The sequence below is a fragment of the Rhinichthys klamathensis genome, unplaced genomic scaffold (genome assembly GCF_029890125.1).
Source record: "Rhinichthys klamathensis goyatoka isolate OS25496 unplaced genomic scaffold, OSU_Roscu_1.1 h1tg000059l_1, whole genome shotgun sequence".
NCBI lineage: Eukaryota > Metazoa > Chordata > Actinopteri > Cypriniformes > Leuciscidae > Rhinichthys > Rhinichthys klamathensis.
Genome location: NW_026606604.1, coordinates 3,747,851 through 3,767,717, shown reverse-complemented (window position 1 = coordinate 3,767,717; position 19,867 = coordinate 3,747,851). Strand labels below are relative to the sequence as shown.

Sequence of the window (19,867 nt, the reverse complement as noted above, 5' to 3'; positions counted from 1 at the left end):
AACGGGAGTATTCTCTGGCTAGAGCAGAACAGCGGAGTTTGTATGGGCAGAAGTGCCTGAGCTTGTGTTTTGGGTAGGGATGTGAATTTCTGCCAAAAATTACATTCGAAAATCGAGGAGCAAAAGTCGATTATCGTTCGAAAATCGGAAAAAAAGAAAGAAAAAAAAACGCACACTCACAATTACAGAAAGGGAGGCCAATTTCATCTTTAGCGATTTGTCATCAAACAAACTGTTTATTATTCGAACAATTAACATGTTTTCGTCGTTTTTTTTAACATACCGGTAGTTAACATATAAGAAAAAAACAATAAGCACGACAGTCCGTTTTTGCATCGCCAAACCAGATGCTCGTTAGATAAAAAAAATAATGTCATGATGATTTTATGCAAACCTGCCTTGTTACTGCAAAAGCCTAACGTTACTTTTCAAACAAATTAGTTGCAATCAAAACTATTCGTGTGATGCCACTGCGCAATACACACATTACCGCGGGATGGCGGGTGTTCATTTCATAAACTGTGGACAATGGTAGCTTATTTAATGTAGCATATAAATTAATGTATATGTCCAAAAAACGGATAATGTCGTCATACTTGTAGTGCTATCGTCGAGTAATAATCTGTTTGGTTGTAAAATGTATTACCTGAATGAAATGAACTAGAATGTATCGTCCTGTGGAATCATTCATTCACAGACATCATACGAAGATGTTCAACTAGATCTTAATCGCTGGCAAAAAAATGATGCATTTGCAGATTTGCTTTCACTAGACTAAACTGCAGGTCCACGGCCACTTCATCCAACGCTCTTGATGCTCTTAAATCTTCCTGTTACGACTCCGTGTCGAGTGTGAATAAAGCGCTTCAGACGATTCAGTGCGTGAGGAACTGAACAGATCATTCAAACTGATTCGCGAACCGATTTAGACAGATCTGCCAACTTGTTTGATGAAGTCTTTGAACAGAATCGACTCAAAAGAGTGATTCATTTATGAATGGAGCATCGCTCAAGCCCATAAAAAAGACAGCGCGCTTGGAATAAACTACGCATTTAACAACATGTATTGCATTAAAATAAAGTAACGAGAGGAACGTCGCCCAACGTAGTGAAGTAAATGTAGCCTACTTTGTTACTACCATAGACAGTAAAGGTTAGTCTACTACCCACCTCTGTTGGGCGCAGAGTTAACGGTCACGACAATGCTCTTCTTCTGTTGTTTGTTTACACTATGTATAAAACGCTGGTATCCTAGATCGCGCAGGAGGGGGTTTCATTCATGTTAGTGACACCTGTGTCCCCGACAGGAAAATACCCTGCTGCGCGATCTGTGACAGTAGGTGCGCCGTCAATTATGTTACATTAGAATTGCGCGAAAATATAACGATATTCGAATAAGCAATTTTATGATCGAATTTCGAACGCAGTTCGACTATTCGAAGATCGCGACTCATCCCTAGTTTTGGGTTAAGCTGCGTTGCTTTGACATTGTGGAAAATAGAATAGAAACAAAATGTGTTATCCTTTTTACCCGTTATTATCAATCTAAATTAATCTACTGCAAAATATTAATAGAAATTTGTGATGTTGTTATTGAAATTTTTATTGCTACCGTGTTCTTTATTTAGGCTATTACAGTTCGTTCATTTATTTTTCGTTTGTCTTAATTTAAATTTCGTTTTTATTTATTTATTTTTCGTTTGTCTTTATTTAAATTTCGTTTTTATTTATTTAAATTTCGTTTTTATTTATTTAAATTTCGTTTTTATTTATTTAAATCTACCCGACTTTGTCAGTGAGAATATTATAAGACTATACCTTATTAAAAATATTGCTTAAGTTAAAAGACCTCATGTGTGTGTGTTTTATATGCACTGTTCACTTTTCGGAGCATATAAGCCCTGCTCGCGTGAGGCGCGCCGCTTCTTTATTTAAATCTACCCTACTTTGTCAGTAATTTGTTAGTGACAAAAATATTAGAAGACTTATTAAAAATATTGCTTAAGTTAACAGACCTGTGTGTGTTTTATATCACTAGCAGTGTCCGTTCTCGGAGCATATAAGCTCTGCTCGCGTGAGGCGTGCCGCTTCTTTATTTAAATCTACCCTACTTTGTCAGTAATTTGTTAGTGACAAAAATATTAGAAGACTTATTAAAAATATTGCTTAAGTTAACAGACCTGTGTGTGTTCTATATCACTAGCAGTGTCCGTTCTCGGAGCATATAAGCTCTGCCCGCGTGAGTCCCGCACGCTTCCTGCTTGCACTGTTCTGTAGTTTATTAAAAGTTTATTAATTCTGAACGTGTCGCGTCTCGCCTGTCTATATCGCACCAAATACGACACTGCACTCCCTGTGAAGTCGTTTGGATGAACGGTTCTCGAAATAATCAAAATGAAAATGGACAGACAGATATATAGAGATGCCGAAGCTTCGAATATTCGATGTTCATTACTACCGAAGCTTCGAAGCTCAAAAAATGGTATTCGGACCAGCCCTAATCACAATGCTGCAAAAAACATGGTAAACAGAAACCTTTCAATCAACAGGAGTACAGTAGATCTAAACAGTATACCCACTAAATATAGTAATGTGTATTGTTACATACCTCTCTTCCTTTATGAGTGACCAATGCAGCCAAAGGCTTGGCGTAAAAGCGACTGAAGGAAAAGCCAAGGCATCCGTACATGCTGTTAGCTGTCAGCTTAAGGGCCTTCTGCCTGATATCATACTAAGAGAGGAGATTCATCAAGGATTGAATGCATTGAAAGTCTTTACTGTGTTTTAAAACAAAACAAAAAATGCTACTGACTGAGAGCTAGGATAAGACTCTTAACATGCAAGGTGTTAAAATTGCCAAAAAAAAGTCTATTATCAATGCAGAAAGTTATTTAAGTCTTTCCTGGGATTGTATTTACCTGCAAGTACAGGTCAGGGTTGAGGTCCGCTTGCTTCATTAGCTGTTTGACCTGTCGTCGGCGCTCCACCAGTTTTCGAATTTCTTTGGGAAGAATGCCCATCTCCAGACTCTGATCTGGCAGCTCGGGAATTTCATCTTCATCCTCCTGTAATCATGGAAGTTTAGGGCATGCTTAAAATATACAAAGCTACCCATGCAGGCACAGCCGGGTGCCCCCTCGACGCACCTCAGTTTTCTTGCGTGCATTGGTCGCTCCTCTCTCAACGGTAGTAAAGCAGATGTTGAACTCCTGAATGATGGAGGGATACAAGCTGTTGAAGTCCAACAGCAGAATGAACTTATCATAGAAACCTGGTGGCAGAAGATAGAATAGATGATTTGGGAGGCACAAATATAAACGCAACCCATGAGATGCACAAAGACACAATAGTGTTGTCAAAAGTACCGACTTCGGTACCAAGTCGCTTTGAGCGCTGTTGAGCGGAATTGTAAACACCTGTGATTGGCCATTGTACTCACGTACTCATCAAATATACATCAATGACGCTCTTTAGCGAGCGCTTGCACAGATAAACACGGGAAAGTTTGAAAGCAGGCGTCTTTCAAAACACTTCCGTGTCCTATTAAACACTCCCGTGCGTTGATCATTGTAGCCAATCACAGACATCCGATGAGCTTGTGAACACAATGGCCAATCACAGATGTTTATGATTACACTCATCAGCGCTCAAAGCATCACATTTTTAAAATTTCAGTACCAACTTGGTACCGAAGTCGGTACTTTTGACAACCCTAAGACACAATGACTCACCAATTTTTGGGTCCAGCACCAGACCTCCAGCATAAGCTGCCTTCTTCCTCGTTTTGTTGGATTTGCCTTTCCCTGGGTCAACATCCTCATCCTCAGCCTAAGAACAGAATTAAAAGACAAAAAAAGTATTGGAACAGAATCAATTAAGGCTAAAATGGTCTGACAACTGCAATAAAGGGTGGAAAAAAATATCTAATACCAGATTTTGTTGTGGCTTCTTGAAGTACTGCTTGTCTGGAACAATGAAGTTCCTCTCATGGAAAGCATGGAGCAGTAGGTACTCGTTCCTTTCAGAGCGTCCACCCATCAAAGTACGAGACTGCGGGAGAACAAGAGAACTGATGAAAGAGCAAGCATAAGAAAAGCATGAATTACATGCTTTATTTGATATCGCACTGAATTGGCCTAATAAGACAATAAATATAAACAATATACAAAACATGGTGGAGCAAGCGAAAATCTTAACCACTAGTGTGATAAGGCAAGCAGGATGCAGCTCAAAGTGATTGATTCACATGTCTGAATATAAATAAAATATTTGGCATATAAACCAGAACGTAGACATTTATGCGTCTTATACTGATTGTATATCAAATAAGAAACACTATTCTAGAATGTGGTTACCATAGGTCTAGTAAAAAGTGGAATTATTTATAAAGGTATCTTACCATGACGTTACCGGCAATGTTAGTGATCTGCATTGCGAGAGGCAGCACGTTCAGCTCGCACATTATTTGCAGAATCAGCTTAGCATCCATCCAGGTGAGCTCCAAAAGGTAGAGTAAGTGCGGGGAATCACTATTGAAAAATGAGAAAAAGAAATTAATAGAAAAATTAAAACACTGCACCAATAATATGAAATATTCTCATGATTGAAGAAGGATTCAAATCCGACCCTACAGGTGCCAGCTAACCTGTAGAAGTTCCTGATGTTCTCTGGTGGCACCACAACCCTCTCTGTCTTTAAGATCTGGGTAGCCAGCTCAGTCAGGTGATAACTCTTACACCTGATCAGCTCTTTGGCAGAGATCTCAACATCACAGACCAGGCGTCCACAAGTGGCACTCTTCTCAGCAAAGCCACTGCGACCCTGAGATAAAAAAGAAAATAAAAAAAAGATGCACAAATGGATTAAAACATTGCTTGCTTGACAAAATCATAATCTGATATGACTTCATGTCAAAGAAGACTTCTGACCCCCAGTTTGGGCATGTTGGCTCTTCTTAGACGGCCAATCTTTGACCAGTGAGGCACTTTGCACACACTGATCCTCTGCAGGAGCACTTCAAGGTCAAAACCAAAGATGTCATGGCCCTACAGCATCAGAAGGAAGATGTAGTCAAAAAAATGTTTGTATAAATAAAATGCATCAGCAATGTACGAGCTTACTGAGCACATTTAAACTCACCACTAAAACATCTGGATCAATCTTGTGCATCTTGGCCAAGAAGAAACCCAAAAGTGCACGCTCTGTACCGGCAATCTCCACTATCCCGTTCTGAGTAAAAACAACAAGCAAAAGCAAGAGGGTTTTATTGAACACATTATCATCTTATGCATAAATCCAAAACAAAGTAAACTTCATCTGGGAGATAACAATTACCTTTTTCCTGACCGCATCTTTAAAATCATATGGGAAGATACAGTCGTTGGGCTTGCTCACCACTGCAACAGAAAAAAATTATATAAGCTTATATATTATATAAGCTCAAACAAGCTGTGATATTTAAAAAAGGACTATCAAAATAGAAAAAAAGATTAATTTAAGCCTTATAATGCATTAAAAAAAACCTGCAAGTACTTTAAACTTTCACTTCATGACTGCTCAAAAACAGTCCAAATTTATGAAACCTACATTTTCTAGAATAATAGTTTCTGTTTTGTAGGAAAAATAATGTTTTGAAACAAAATATAAATTTTACTTGGATAAACTTTCACTTTTATGATGAAAAATTACTCTTTTTTTTTTTTCTACAATGGTTTATCAATAGGTGGCAGCGGAGATTTTTAAACCTTCCTTTCGATTTCAAATTAAGATTTGGTATTTAATCACTGCTTTGGGCTGTAGTTTATTTGATCACAGATTTGTTGCCTGTTTATAGCATGTTCATGCATGCATATTCATGTTTATCAACAAAATTCAGCACTTAAAGTGTGTGAGATATGGGAAAGAGGCCATGTATTTTACATATGTATTTTTGAGAGCAATCTAACTTGGATGTATGAATTCAGAAGTCTCTTCTGGCTCAAAAATGATCGGAATGCGTTAAATGGGTTAAAACTAATTTTGATGTTCATTGGAGAGTTTTGGACATTACTCTCACACTCAAGCTATAAAGATGCAGAGTGGAGGAAGTTACCACAGAAATTGGTCTGGAAAGGGGGCCGTGGTGGAGCTTTGTCCAGAGGAAATTGATGATGAATGAGGGCAGCGAGGGAAACAATCTGCTCAAGGTAAGACACAAGAAAAAGAAGTGTTAATAAACTGCTTAAAAGATGTACAAGTCCGGCTCAACTACAATCTAACGAGTATGATTTAATATTTAGTTATTTTGAATCTCATTGACTGCATCAGATACCTGCAGAGAGTGTCAGAGGGATCAGATCCAGATTTTACCTCATTCTGGTGGGTCTTTGGGTTCTGCACAGTCTTGAGGCTTATGGACATGACGACCAGAGGAGGTGGTAGCAGGTCTTTAACTACTGAGATCAGGTCACTCTTCTGTGCAACAGCCTCCACCTTAGACCAGCTAATAGGCTGATTGCTCAGCTCTAGAGGTGATGGCGAGAGTGGACACAGTAAATGATAACAGTATTTGGACGATTATCAAGTGTTACCGAACGCTCATTTGTGTAGGAAATCCAGAGAAATGGTTTGTTTGTATGTTTTACAAGAGAGATTAAATCTTACGAGGGGTCTTCACATCAAGCCAGCAAGGTCCCCGGATCTTCCTATTAAGGAGGAAGTGTTCCAAACTGGTGGTGTTGGTGCCAAACACATGGGAAAATGTTGAGCCCTTCAGCTCCGATGGCAATGAAGGAAGCTCAGCCTACAGAAACAGATTGTGCACATTACAAAAAACACTTCAGACTCACTCCAGGAAGTTTCTATAAAATAGCCATGACTGTTTTGAGAGACGTCTACTCACGGAGTATTTGACTTCAAGGTACTCGCTCTGTGAAGGGATATCTGGGATCTCAAAAGCATAATTCTTGGTCACCGGCTGTTGGAACAGGGGAAGCATGTTTTATAAACGTATGTTTGTAGTTTCCAAGGCACAGAAAGCAGAAATGATGGATAGCAGCAATTACCTTGGACTTAAACTTCATGATTTTGAACTTCTCAGAGAGACTGTTGAACTCTTGGTACACATCCATCATTCCTACCGCACTGTCCGTCTGCTCGCCTGTTGCCAGATTAACTTTCTAAATCACAGTAACACCAAAAAAATGAATTAAAAATGCATGTTTTTGTATCTGCATGTCGACTAAATAAGGGCAGTCTTACATGTTCTCGAGGAAGGAGATACATCGTCCTCTCGATGTTCCTTACAGCAACACAACAGCTGACATGTGCTTTAGCTGACTCAATCCAGACCTTTCCAAACAGGTACACCACACCTTGACAGGAAAACAAAAAAAGCACAGAACCACCTTTTAGGGAAATCAAATCATTGGAATTATGTAGGAATAGGAAAGAAAACATTAAAATGGATCATTTGAGGTTCAAGCATTTGATTTGATTACATAATCATGAATTATGAGTCAAAAGACCTAAAACCATTGGAAATTAGGATTTGTATACACATTATGCAAAATCATGGAGGAGCAGATGCTCACCAGGTTGGTTATACAGGTCTTCAAAAGCATCCAACCAGTAAAAGCGGAAAACCATATCTCCATCAGGTCCCTCCACCAGCGGGAGCTGGCTTGAGTCCACCTGCACATCCACAGGAGTCTCCATTGGTTCCCCCTCCTCCATCTTCTCCCAGCCCATGCCACCAACCAGTCCAGATCTGAGGAGAGCAAACAGGAAAGTTATAGCATCCTTAGTAGAGTATACTGCATTAATGCATAGCCGGTGTGTTGCAAACATACATTAACATCTCATCTCGTGGCTCAGTCTTGGGCTCCACTTTAACAGTGGGTGTGGTCTCAGCCTCAGCCTTCATTGTCACTGGCTCCTCCTCCAGGATCTCTGCTTCCATGGGCTCATCAAAGTCCATCTCATCAAACTCAATTGCATTGTCTAATTACAAGTTTAAAACAACAATTAAAAGCAACATATTTTCAAGACATTTCACCCAAATATTGAGGTCAGACATACCTTCAGGCTCCTCTGTCTTGGGCTCCTTTATCTGTGTGGTAGCAGGTTTACTAGGTTTAATATGAGCAGAAGACCTGTGTGAAGGTTCAGCTGAAGGAATCCGCGTCACCACAGGTCTGGGCTTTGACAGTTGGACTTCAGGTGAATTCTAAGAGATGGACAAAAGTTTTGTATAGTGACTATATTATGTAACTTACAGTATGAAACTTCCTATTTACACTACCATTTAAAAGTTTGAGGTCAGTAAGATGTTTTTTTTAAAGAAATCTCTTGTGCTCACCAAAGCGAGTAAAAAATACTCACCAAAAATACAGTAAAAACTGTGATTTTGTGGAATTTCATTACAATTTAAAATAACTGTTTTCTATTTTAATATTGTGTATATATATATATATATACTATAATTTATTCCTGTGATGGCAAAGCTGAATTCAGCATCCATGTTAAAAAAAAAAAGCTGTGCTGATTAATATTTTTGTGGAAATCAATCATGATACATTTAGGATTCTTTGATGATTAGAAAGTTCAAATAACAGACCTTACATATTTTGTAACATTATAAATGTCTTTACTGTCACTTTTGATCACTTTAATGCATCCATTCTGAATAAAAGTGACAGAAACCCAATGTATGCATCCTCAGTCTCACAAAGAAAAAAAAATCTAAGTTTTATCCTTTTGAACAAGGGTTAACTACCTTTGGCACCTGTGGTTTGACTGAAAATGGATTCATAGGGGATCCCAGTGTTTTCTTCTTCTTCTTCAGAGTAATGACTGGAGGTGGAGTAAGCAAAAGCGGCTTCTGTGAAACATTCAAATGATCATGGGGTCATAAAGCTGCAATGACTGACATGTAGTATGAACATTGTAGACTGTAGACTTATCTATTAATACAAAAGGTCATAAACATTCACCTCAGAGTGCAGGTCCTGCAGAATATCTCCCAGCAGATCATCTTGAGACAGATCCACATGTTTCTACAATGCAAATCATGGAAACAGACAATTCTGTTTAAACTACAGAAAAATGACCTCCATTACAAATGCCAAATAATGGCAGAACTTTCCTTCTTGGTTGAACTACTCCTTAAATATTTAAGTGCAAGTTCATTTAATTAATGTTTAGATTAAATAGTTACATAAAGGTCAATTACACTGAAAAAAAAACATACAGTGAACAAAGTGGCAAATTGAGTCTTACCTCAGTAGGTTTCTTCACATTGCTATTCATGAACATGCTTTTAATGCTGTTGGGTTTACCGACAGGCACTTTTTTCGCATTTTTTTTCGAATTGCCTCCCTTTCCACCTTGTTTACCTGTTTACGATAATAAACTGGTAAAGACAACTCAAAGAACGATGCTTAGTATTGCTAATCGTCAAAAAAGGAAAATGAAAGGCACTGATTTTTCAACACTCACTTTTAGGGCCCTTCTCCAGTGCATCATCATCCAATTCATCATCAAAGATTTCTCGGCCATCCTCCACATAGCCTGTCCCATCTGACAAACACAACATACATTCAGCTGGTGTGCTTTTAAACATTGAGTTCAGCAGAGAGGTATGAAAATTTAACTGACCGTCATCAATGATCCAATCATCATCCTGTCTCTCCCGCACCATTTTCGAGTACTGCTCTTCATCCACCTCCTCATACACACTGGTGAACTCCTCCACCTGATCACAAGACAATGTCAAAACACTGGAACAGCACAGGTGATGTGTACCAACAGTTGACATGCAATGTACCTCATATTTAACCTTCTCTCCCTTCTTGGCTCGTTTAATTTGCTCTAAAGCCGACTTGCGCCCCACTTTCTCTTTTTTCTCCCGCCTGGAACGTGAGGCAGCAATGCCACATGTGTCGGATGCATCTATAGGACGCATAAGAAAAAGCGGTTCAGTAAAATCAAACTCCAACAAGCATAAATCATACTATATAGCAAACTGAAATGACAAGCATCAGATTATAAACAAATCACAGTGTTGTTTTTTATCAAACAGGGTCACTTAGTTAAATCATACACTGTATGATTTAGGTTATTATTGAAAATAAAAAAGTATATATAAAATAAAATAAAATAAAAAGTATTATTACACATTAATTATTGTTTTATTTTAAAGAGATGTAATATGCAAACAGTAACAATATATTTGTAATTAACGAAATATATAACTATATAAAGATTTGGTACGTATAAAAATATTTTATATTTTTCTGGTGGGACTAGTGAAAAATCCAAATAGCTGAGTGCAGGTTTCAAAAATAAAACCCAAACAAGGAACCACTGATTCTACTGTTGTTATTATTATAACAAAGACTTAAATGGTACAAGAAGCATAATTTTATTAAACATTCTTTATTAGTATACACAAAGGAAATAGTTGCAAATTCATCATCATATAAATAAGCAATTATGTGTCGGGTTGGAAAGAGTAACTTAATTTGACAGAGTAAACATTGACATTCAAATGATGAATCGTCAAAGAAAATCACATTACACATAAGTATATTTGCATAAACGCATATTTTAGGGATTGGTACAAAAAAAATAAGTTAATTTGTGTTTAATATTATATTAGCGCTGCCGTTGTTAGTACAGGCATCCAACCTACCGGTCTAAATGAATTGCCGTACTACTTTGTAAGCTAATAACACTAAGCACTGTAAACACGCTCACCACAATCCCCACCGTCCATGTCTTTATCAGGATTTGAAACAGGAGCCATTAACATATATTAGTGCCTGATGTGAGGTAGAATTCCACCCTTCTTCAGAAGCGCCGAGCCAAAACAACAGATTCCGCGCCAAAGTGTCTTCCCGGGGAAACTCGAGCAGCGGATATGACGTTGTCAGCAGCCGTCCAATCTGATCTGAACTAGTTCACTGATCCGGTTAGACAAACCTGATTCAGTTTTTTTTATATATACAACGAAATATTTTTAAAAGGGTGGAGACTTAAAAAACACAGTTCTAATATAATTTTAATATAATTTGTTATTTACCAAGGTTTATTTTTTTCGTACAGTAGCCAGATAGAACATATTTGACTAATAACCACACAAATACAAAACACAATTAGTTTAACATTAACTAAATAACATGAAGCATTTTTACATTCGTTTCCATTTAAAATGATTGGAAAATGACATTTTACAGTATATGTTTGTTATTGTTATATCTTTATTCTAAACTGTAACCATATTCGTCTATTTACTACTTCTGTGGTTTCTATTTTAGTGTTCCTCAAAAGACTAAATAATCTGAACATATTTACATAGGAGTGATAAATATAAATAGATTTAATATAGAACAAAGATGTTCGGTTAAGCTATACGTTACGATTCACACATTCTCGGAGTGAATCATTGAATTTTGTTTGGTTGAATCCATAGACTGGTTGAATCATATCTCCGAACACGGTAACTTCTGGCCTATGGCCAATTTATTCATTCTGAACACAAACAAAATTCGACTCTGGTGGGACTCGAACCCACAACCTTTGAATGACCCCATTCTTTAATCTAGAAGTCCAATGCGCTATCCATTGCGCCACAGAGCCGATGGGACGTCCCGCTAGTTTGTCGGTTCTTCCGAAGAGTACTTTATTTTGTAACCATAATAAATAGACTCTACTATATTACATTTATTGTTTTCCCTAAACATTTGTGTGCAAAACACGATTACGTTCATTTTATATATATTTAAAAAATATATCTGAGTTTGTTGAAAAAGTGAGTTTTCAAGTCCTTTATTTTGAAATAAAGTCCTTCCGCTTGCAGCAGCACATGTGAGAAAACCACGTTGTGTGTCATTAGAACCAAAATGGCTTCGTGCAGTATAGAAGACGTGCTCGCTAAAGCAGAGAGAGACGAGGCTGAAAAACTAAGAAGTATTACAGTAAACAAAGAGTTAGATGTCGAATTTGACCCGGGTAATTTGCTTGCGTTTGACAAGAACCGGGTAGATACTCGGGAATTTAAAGACAACAAAGGGGAAGACTTTCTACGCTCTTTAGCGAGAGATAACACACAACTTCTCATCAACGAGATATGGAAACTACCAACAGAAAAGGTTGATGAAGTAATCGTCGCCAAGCTACCAGATCCAACCACACCATTACCCAGGGAAAAGCCTGCACCGAAACCAAAGCCTCCTACAAAATGGGAACAATTTGCCAAGCTGAAGGGCATTCAGAAGAAAAAGAAGACCAACATGGTGTGGGATGAAGTTCACAAGGAATGGAAGAGGCGATGGGGTTACAAACGTGCCAATGATGACACCAAGGAATGGCTGATAGAGGTCCCAGTGACTGCAGATCCCAACGAGGACCAGTTTGCAAAAAGGAATAAAGCCAAGAAAGAGAGAGTGGCCAGGAATGAGTACAACAGACTCAAGAACGTCGCCAGAGCTCAGAAGATCAAGGTGCCTGGAATGGGGCTCGCTCCCACCCCTCAGCAGTCCAAATCAGAGCTGGCACAAGCTGTCAATGTTGCCAAGATTTCCACCGCCTCTGTTGGTAAATTCCAGGAGAAACTGCCCAAGGAGAAAACGTCCAAAAACACTGGGAAAAAGAGAAAATTCCAGCCTCTTATTGGTGACTTTGGTAGTGAGAAACAAAAACAGCTGGATTTACTAAAAGTAATGGACAGTAAGAAGCCACGGCTTGATGTCACGAAAGCTGTGAATAAGCAAATGAGGGAAGAGGACAGGGAATCTGCTCAAAAGAGCAAGAAAAGCTTTGGAAAGAAGGGACGAAAAGGAAACATGTCTGGTAAAGGTAAAGGAAAAGGAATGGCTGGTGGAAAGGGAAAGGGTCCCAAAGGCAAAGGACGGAAACCTAACATGAAGCAAGGAAAGCGTTAAAATCTACAGCAGTGTGGACTTTTTACTGTAAAATCCTATATATATTGTACACATGATGTCAACGTGTCATGTGTCAGATAAAAACATAACTTTGAGTGCCTTGGTGCTGGAGTTTGAATCTGTACAATATGGTTGTATTTTGATGTTCAGATTTACCGTCTTATAAATGTCATGGATGCAGTGCTGGACTGAAGATAATTTGACTTTTTCTTGTTGTATGATGTGATTTAATATTGCCACCTGTTATTCATTAGTGATTTCACAATAAATTTAAATCTTCTCTGATATGTCATGGTCTTCGTTGAATCTTGCAAAAAAAAAAATCACCAAAAAAGTTCTATAAAGCAAATATTAAAAGCATGTTATTATGATTTGCATAATACAATATGTGCTGTAATATAATAATGAGAATCACTCTGCCTGGATACAATATTTTTTATAAATTAAATTATAGACAATACTAACATCTAACGCTTGATTAATGATTACTAGTACTGTGTGTAAATAATTTGTGATTTAAAATGTATTATTTCAAGAAATAGGATGGACAATTTTCTTTATAAATATGTTGTGTGTTTATATATATATATACACTATACACTTTTTGATTTCACTGTTAGCAGTTGTGTCAGCAACATGCTAATATCCAAATATGCTTCTAATCTCTTATTTCTTGCATTTGTTTTTTATAGCGTACATAACTATATTTGTTGTTCCATTAAGGAATAAATGGAGTTTAATTTTCAAACCACTTTGATAGTTCTGGAAATGTTTGCATAATCTGGTTTGCTGATTACTTCTAAGAACTGTTACATAAACAGGTCTGTACTTCTCGTATGCTAGCATACTGACATGGTTATTTGCCATTTAATATCAGAAAAAAACATTCATTTTTATTCATTAAACATTTTAAAATCAATGCAGCCACCTGCAGGTGCATTCATGTAATGCATCCAAATGCATGTTTAATTAATTGCGTTGGTTACAAATCTAAGATATTAAAAAATGTACTACAATGACCTCACATAAAATGTACACATTTGACCAAGCTAAACTGTAAGTAAACAACATTTATGTCTAGATTTGTTGTAGTTCTTCATTGATCATAGGCAATTATTAGTTGCATGTTACTTTAATGATGAAGTAATTTAATGTAAATTAAATTACCATAAATACCCTCACCCATCCACCAAATGAAAAACAAGACGCCATATGTTCAAAATATTGATGCGTCTACAGAATTGGTGGCTCTTTCTAAGCAAATTAATATCCTGTTCTTGAGTTGATGGATGGTGTTTGACCACCAACACCATCTCAGATCAGCTGGGGGGGTTTGGGAGGGGAAGTACCCATCTGTTGACTGCTGTCAGGCTGTAAAGCATCATTAGTCAAACAATAACCATACAAACACCCCACGCCAATGGACAAAAATGGGGCACACTTAATGCCAAAATCAATTAGCACTGCTGTTCTCAGGATGCAGGATGTGTATTGATACACCATAGAATATAGGCTTATATATATTGATTTATTCAGTTAGTTAATTAGTATTGCAGTATACCTGTACTACATTGTACTCTATACTCTGACATACCTTCAAAACCCAAAATAAATAATTATGTGTTTGCATGAGTGCTTGGAAATATTTGCAGAATCTGAATTATTTTTTGTGTCCACAGAATCTTGCAAAAATTTACATTTATATCATCCTCATATACATTTCGGAACTCAAAAATGCATGCAGCATCATCCACAGCAGGGATGTACGGTAGTGAGGCTAAACGCACGTAAACGCCGTTTATGCACCTCCCAATATTCGGAAATAGCGTTTACCCACCTCTAAAGTGCGTTTATCCACCTCTAAATTGCCTGTAGTTCCTAAGACATATTAAATTAAGCTTATGTCGTTTTAGTTTCATATTGTTCATAGTTTCATTGGTTGTTAAACCTAAGAGAACTCTTTCTGACGGCAAGGTTGCGCTGTTGACGCTCGCGCAGCCTCTCGAGGAGAAATCTAACTTACACAAATGAGCACAGCACACACACACTCAGTTAACAACATACTGTCTATAAAACATCTAAATGTGGAGTTTTTATATTTTTTAACATATGTTAAGCAACCTCAATTAAACCTCAATTATTTTTCCTGAACACCATCACGATTGAAAATGTGACATTGATTTCCTACAACAGTTCAATAAACAGTTAAAATTAAGTCACTTACATTTTAGATGCAATATTGGCTGTTTTTGTTCTGTTTCAGTAGCGAAAATAGTTCCAAACAAAAATCACAGCAGAACCACGGCGCATGTCACAGGAACACTCACTGTTTGATTCATTACTGAATGATTCAGCATTTAGAACGAATCGATTGAGTCAAAAATTCAATGACCCAAAAATCTGTCTCATTCTTGAATGAATCATCTGTTTGAACAAATCGTTTGATTGAATGAATCAATGACTCACTCATTAATACGGTCGCCTGCCGCCACCTACTGGCGGTTTAGTGTTATGTTTAAAAGTAGTATCATTCTTTCCAACGTTTCTTATATGTAAATTTAAATCAATTTCATAACATTATTTTATGCAATTGTAATTTTTCAGTGTAAATTATTTAAGTTGATCAGCCCCTATGGTAACAGCCCTATAGTGTCTTATTATTTGAAATAATTGAATTTATTGATCAAATTTAGGAATTTAAAATGAAAGATGAAGCATACATTAAATAACATTGGGGGAGGGGATATGCCCTTTAAAGGTGCAGATATTACAATATGCCGATTTAAATATAAAAGCTGATTGAACACTGATGAGAATATTGTTTCAGAATAAATTAACAAACACACAAACAAAAAAATCCGGACGAGCAACTTTTTTACTCGGACAAGCTGTGACTTGTCCAAAGGACAAGCGTATAAAAAGGCTTTGTCGAGCCCTCCCTATAGCAATGTCATCAGGATATACACCGGTAGGCAGTGGCCCACCTTACCGGGTGACCACGTCGTGGTCCACCAGAATTTATAGTTTACCCACCTATTTTTTTACCACTACACCTCTGATCCACAGTAGCCTATATATTATCAAAAGATATTGTTGCAGAAGATCTGGGTTGATGTCAAGTAAGCCATAAATATCAGCAGCAGTGGATTAGTGAGCAGCGTTTATTTAGGACAGATACAGAAACAGAGGGATCTCTGTCAGTGGATCTCACAAACAGGCCTCCGGATGCAACAGCACATTTACATGCAAAGCAATGGATAGTTTGAGGTTTTCACAACCATTTTCTCTCCACAAGGTTTGTCCTTTGCAATTTAGCACGTGTTTTGCCTAGTTGTGCTTATTTATGCATATTTGAGTTGTCTAATGTCTGACTTAATTAGAGTATTATTGCATTTGTTGATATGTTAAACACATTGGGAAACAGATTTGTTTTAACAATGTGGACAATCCAATGCATAAATAACAATTTCATTTCATTTTAAATTATTTGCATTTCTGTGCATTCCTGTTTTAACTGGGGGGTTAATCCATATTTCATTCTTAAACGGGAGTATATAATTCATAATCTGTCCACTAGATGGTGGTAACACACTGCTACACGCCTCAATGGCCGGACCAGGGACCATAGACAGTAAAAGACCATGGACATAATAAATATATGTCTATGGGCCAGAGTCAGACGACTCAGAGAGGGTGACGTCATTGAGGTACTCTCAAACCACGAATCGAGGTGGACCGGGCTTGTGCAGGACAGCCAGCAGGGGCTACTTCTCCGTCCCATGTGTCTCAGGTTAGGTCTGAGTCATGACAAACATATCAATGTAATAACTAAGGTCAGACAGTGACAAAAGCTTTATTTTATGAACATGCGTACTTTCATACACTATATTCCTCCTGCATCATATTTGTTACATAAATTGGTGAATTTTATGACAGTACGAGAATGCAGCTACTCTGTTTTCTTTGTGATTGAAAGCTTTTGTTTATGTTATAAAGGCATGAGCTCACTAAGAATGGCTTACGACGGCACAGTTCAAACCAAGCTGGGACTGTCGTGATCCTTGGGGAGGGCACGGGGTGAGTATAATGCCACCATACATAATGAGTCTGCAAATTACAGAAGTTGACGCCCGTCGACCCCCACCGACACACACGGGCAGCTGCTCCCCCTCCCAGCATCACACACTCCCCAAACAGGTGGCTTATAGCTCATTAGCTAACAATGCACACACATAGCACACAGGCCTGATCGATTCTCGCACAATGAACCCTTCCCGTTGGCTTTTATGCATTTTATATACACTGGTCAAAAGTTTGTAATAATCAAGATTTTTTTTAAATGTTTTTGTAGGAAGTCTCTTTTGGTCAAAGGCTGCATTTATTTGATCAAAAATTCAGTAAACAGAAATATTGTGAATTATTTATTACAATTGAAAATACCTGTTTTCAATTTTAATTAGTGCTGGGCATCCAAAATAAACGTTTGTGTTTACATAATGTATGTGTGTGTACTGTGTATTATAATTTTGTATAAATACACATACATGCATGTATTTAACCGGTACTTTCCTGTTATCCGGACCCCACGATAGTGATATCACAACATTACACCAATGTCAGTGAGAAGAAAATTACCCTAACCCTAACACTTCTACACCAGTTCCCGAAAGAAAAATGACCCAGGTAAAAAATCTATTCAAATTATATGAATGAAACAAATGTATTTATGTACAATACTGTCTCTATCATCATATGGGGATTAAAATTTGACATATTTTTGTAATAGTAGCACTCTAGGACATCAGTAAATATGAAGTACTCGTTTGAGGACATTGGGACTATATTACGTTATCCCCTTAACTGTCACCGTCCCACGTGGGACGTTTGCCCATATATATTTAGAACAATAATATCTTAGTAAAAACCTTAAGTAATATTGACAAACTAAATATAATTTGAAAGCTTGCAATCTCTAGTTTTCATATTTGGTGGCTGTTTTTAAAAATAAATTACAGAATAGCAGTAATTTATCAATTTGCAACAAGAATATTTCATATTCATTAGGCGTGTTTAGGCCTTTATTTTGAAATAGAAAAAAAAACATGAAAGATTGGTAGAAACCTCAGTTTGTTTTCATGCCAAGAGTTCAAAAGATAACACTAATTAAATGTAATGAGAAAAAAAGGTCTGAAATTTTTTAGAATATAAAGAAAAATATTATGAATTCTCGATTTGTGATGCGGCAGCGAGCTATAACGCACATATGTGCTCTTTTTATGTTTATTAGAGGTTGAAATCAAATCAAATACTGCCAAAACACCCATACTATTTCTGAATAGGATGTATACTTAATAAATTGTATGAAATTATGGAAAAACATGGTTCAGATCACTCAAAACATATGAAAATGGAGACACCCTTATATGGTCAGTAAGGAAGCTGGCTGTCCATCTAGTGAAAAAGTTTGGTACTACGCCCAAATAAAATCTTACTGAAAGCTCATTTTTTGAGATATCAACCTAAAATTTGGAACACAACTTGTTTAGATTTTTGGCTTTAATTTTCTAGCAGTTTTAGAGTAAAATATATTTTATAATATATATATATATATATATATATATTTTTTTTTTATATAAAATATAAATAATTATATTTTTACAGTCTATATTTTCACAAACTCAAACTTATATAACTTTTTTTCTGTTTCACTTTCATAATTTATTTCACTTCTACAATAATCTGGCAAATGTCTTCTTAAAAACAAGACCAACCATATGTCTATATTCCAAAGCATTCTTTTTTTTTTTTTACCAATTTTTTTATTATTATTGTTTTTTTCCAAAGCATTCTTGAATTACAACCATTTTACAACCACAAGTTTTTTTTTTTATTGCTAGTACTGTGTCCTCACACGAGGACATCAAATGGTAAATCATAGACCCATGCACTGTCCTCACATGAGGACATCATTTTCTGCAAAAACTACTTCCTGTACAAAAACAAATTTTAGTTATTATTATATTTATTAGGTCCTACTTATCCCAAATAGCAAGAACAATTATAAAATGCACACCAGGCAAACTCTCGGGTCTCAGGAGGTTAAAGGGTTAGTTCACCCAAAAATGAAAATTCTGTCAGTAATTACTCACCCTCATGTTGTTCCAACCCCGTAAGACTTTCGTTCATCTTCGGAACACAAATTAAGATATTTTTGATTAAATCTGAGAGCTGGATCACTCCTCCATAGGCTTCTTAAGGGATCGAAATTGACCGGCCCAAAAGTTATGAAAGACATCGTTAAAATAGTCCGAGTGACTACAGTGGCTCAAATCTTAAGTTTATCAAGCAACGAGAATACTTTTTGTGCGCAAAAAAAACAAACAAAAATAACGACTTTATTCAACGAATCATTTCCTTCCCTGTGGGCCTTGATATTTCACGTAGTGATATTGCGCAAAGCTTCTAGGTTGCACGTCACACGCAGGCTCACTATTGGCCGACGCTGGTCATGTGTGTGATGCGTGACGTACAACCTAGAAGCTTTGCGCAATTTCACTACGTGAAATATCACGGCCGAACAGAGAAGGAAATGATTAGTTGGATAAAGTTGTTATTTTTGTTTGTTTTTTTGCGCACAAAAAGTATTCTCGTTGCTTGATAAACTTAAGATTGAGCCACTGTAGTCACTCGGACTATTTTAACGATGTCTTTCATAACTTTTGGGCCGGCCAGTTTCGATCCCTTAAGAAGCCTATGGAGGAGTGATCCAGCTCTCAGATTTAATCAAAAATATCTTAATTTGTATTCCGAAGATGAACGAAATTCTTACGGGGTTGGAACAACATGAACATGAGGGTGAGTAATTACTGACAGAATTTTCATTTTTGGGTGAGCTAACCCTTTAAGACATATTTGCATATACTGTAATATTTATACATAATTTT

General features: G+C 37.0%; 2 protein-coding genes and 1 non-coding gene across 4 annotated transcripts in view; 1 reads left to right on the top strand and 2 right to left on the bottom strand.

Annotated features, from left to right (window-relative positions):
* Positions 1-10,900, bottom strand: part of pola1 (polymerase (DNA directed), alpha 1) — a 62,564-nt gene extending 51,664 nt beyond the window's left edge. Inside the window, exons 1-26 of one of the 2 annotated variants that reach the window (XM_056248972.1) lie at positions 10,738-10,900; positions 9,806-9,930; positions 9,637-9,733; positions 9,478-9,558; positions 9,259-9,374; positions 8,973-9,035; positions 8,765-8,860; positions 8,059-8,206; positions 7,830-7,980; positions 7,572-7,747; positions 7,240-7,352; positions 7,044-7,157; positions 6,881-6,955; positions 6,643-6,781; positions 6,349-6,503; positions 6,092-6,176; positions 5,335-5,396; positions 5,140-5,229; positions 4,929-5,045; positions 4,646-4,821; positions 4,400-4,529; positions 3,931-4,050; positions 3,732-3,828; positions 3,147-3,271; positions 2,919-3,065; positions 2,609-2,731 (exon numbers count right to left, since the gene is read on the bottom strand). In XM_056248972.1, the coding sequence (XP_056104947.1) occupies positions 2,609-2,731; positions 2,919-3,065; positions 3,147-3,271; positions 3,732-3,828; positions 3,931-4,050; positions 4,400-4,529; positions 4,646-4,821; positions 4,929-5,045; positions 5,140-5,229; positions 5,335-5,396; positions 6,092-6,176; positions 6,349-6,503; positions 6,643-6,781; positions 6,881-6,955; positions 7,044-7,157; positions 7,240-7,352; positions 7,572-7,747; positions 7,830-7,980; positions 8,059-8,206; positions 8,765-8,860; positions 8,973-9,035; positions 9,259-9,374; positions 9,478-9,558; positions 9,637-9,733; positions 9,806-9,930; positions 10,738-10,792 (2,976 nt within the window). In that variant the 5' untranslated portion in view covers positions 10,793-10,900. The remainder of the gene's footprint in view (positions 1-2,608; positions 2,732-2,918; positions 3,066-3,146; positions 3,272-3,731; positions 3,829-3,930; positions 4,051-4,399; positions 4,530-4,645; positions 4,822-4,928; positions 5,046-5,139; positions 5,230-5,334; positions 5,397-6,091; positions 6,177-6,348; positions 6,504-6,642; positions 6,782-6,880; positions 6,956-7,043; positions 7,158-7,239; positions 7,353-7,571; positions 7,748-7,829; positions 7,981-8,058; positions 8,207-8,764; positions 8,861-8,972; positions 9,036-9,258; positions 9,375-9,477; positions 9,559-9,636; positions 9,734-9,805; positions 9,931-10,737) is intronic. The other variant, XM_056248973.1, reaches the window with a different exon arrangement.
* Positions 10,901-11,529: 629 nt separating this feature from the next.
* On the bottom strand, positions 11,530-11,619 carry trnar-ucu (transfer RNA arginine (anticodon UCU)). The gene is given in 2 exon segments: positions 11,530-11,565; positions 11,583-11,619. It is a non-coding gene; the product is annotated as a tRNA-Arg (tRNA).
* A 239-nt stretch (positions 11,620-11,858) lies between these two features.
* rrs1 (ribosome biogenesis regulator 1 homolog) lies at positions 11,859-13,208 on the top strand. The gene has a single exon (XM_056248971.1). The coding sequence runs from the start codon at positions 11,883-11,885 to the stop codon at positions 12,921-12,923; it is 1,041 nt and encodes a 346-aa protein (XP_056104946.1). The 5' UTR covers positions 11,859-11,882; the 3' UTR covers positions 12,924-13,208.
* Positions 13,209-19,867: the final 6,659 nt, after the last annotated feature.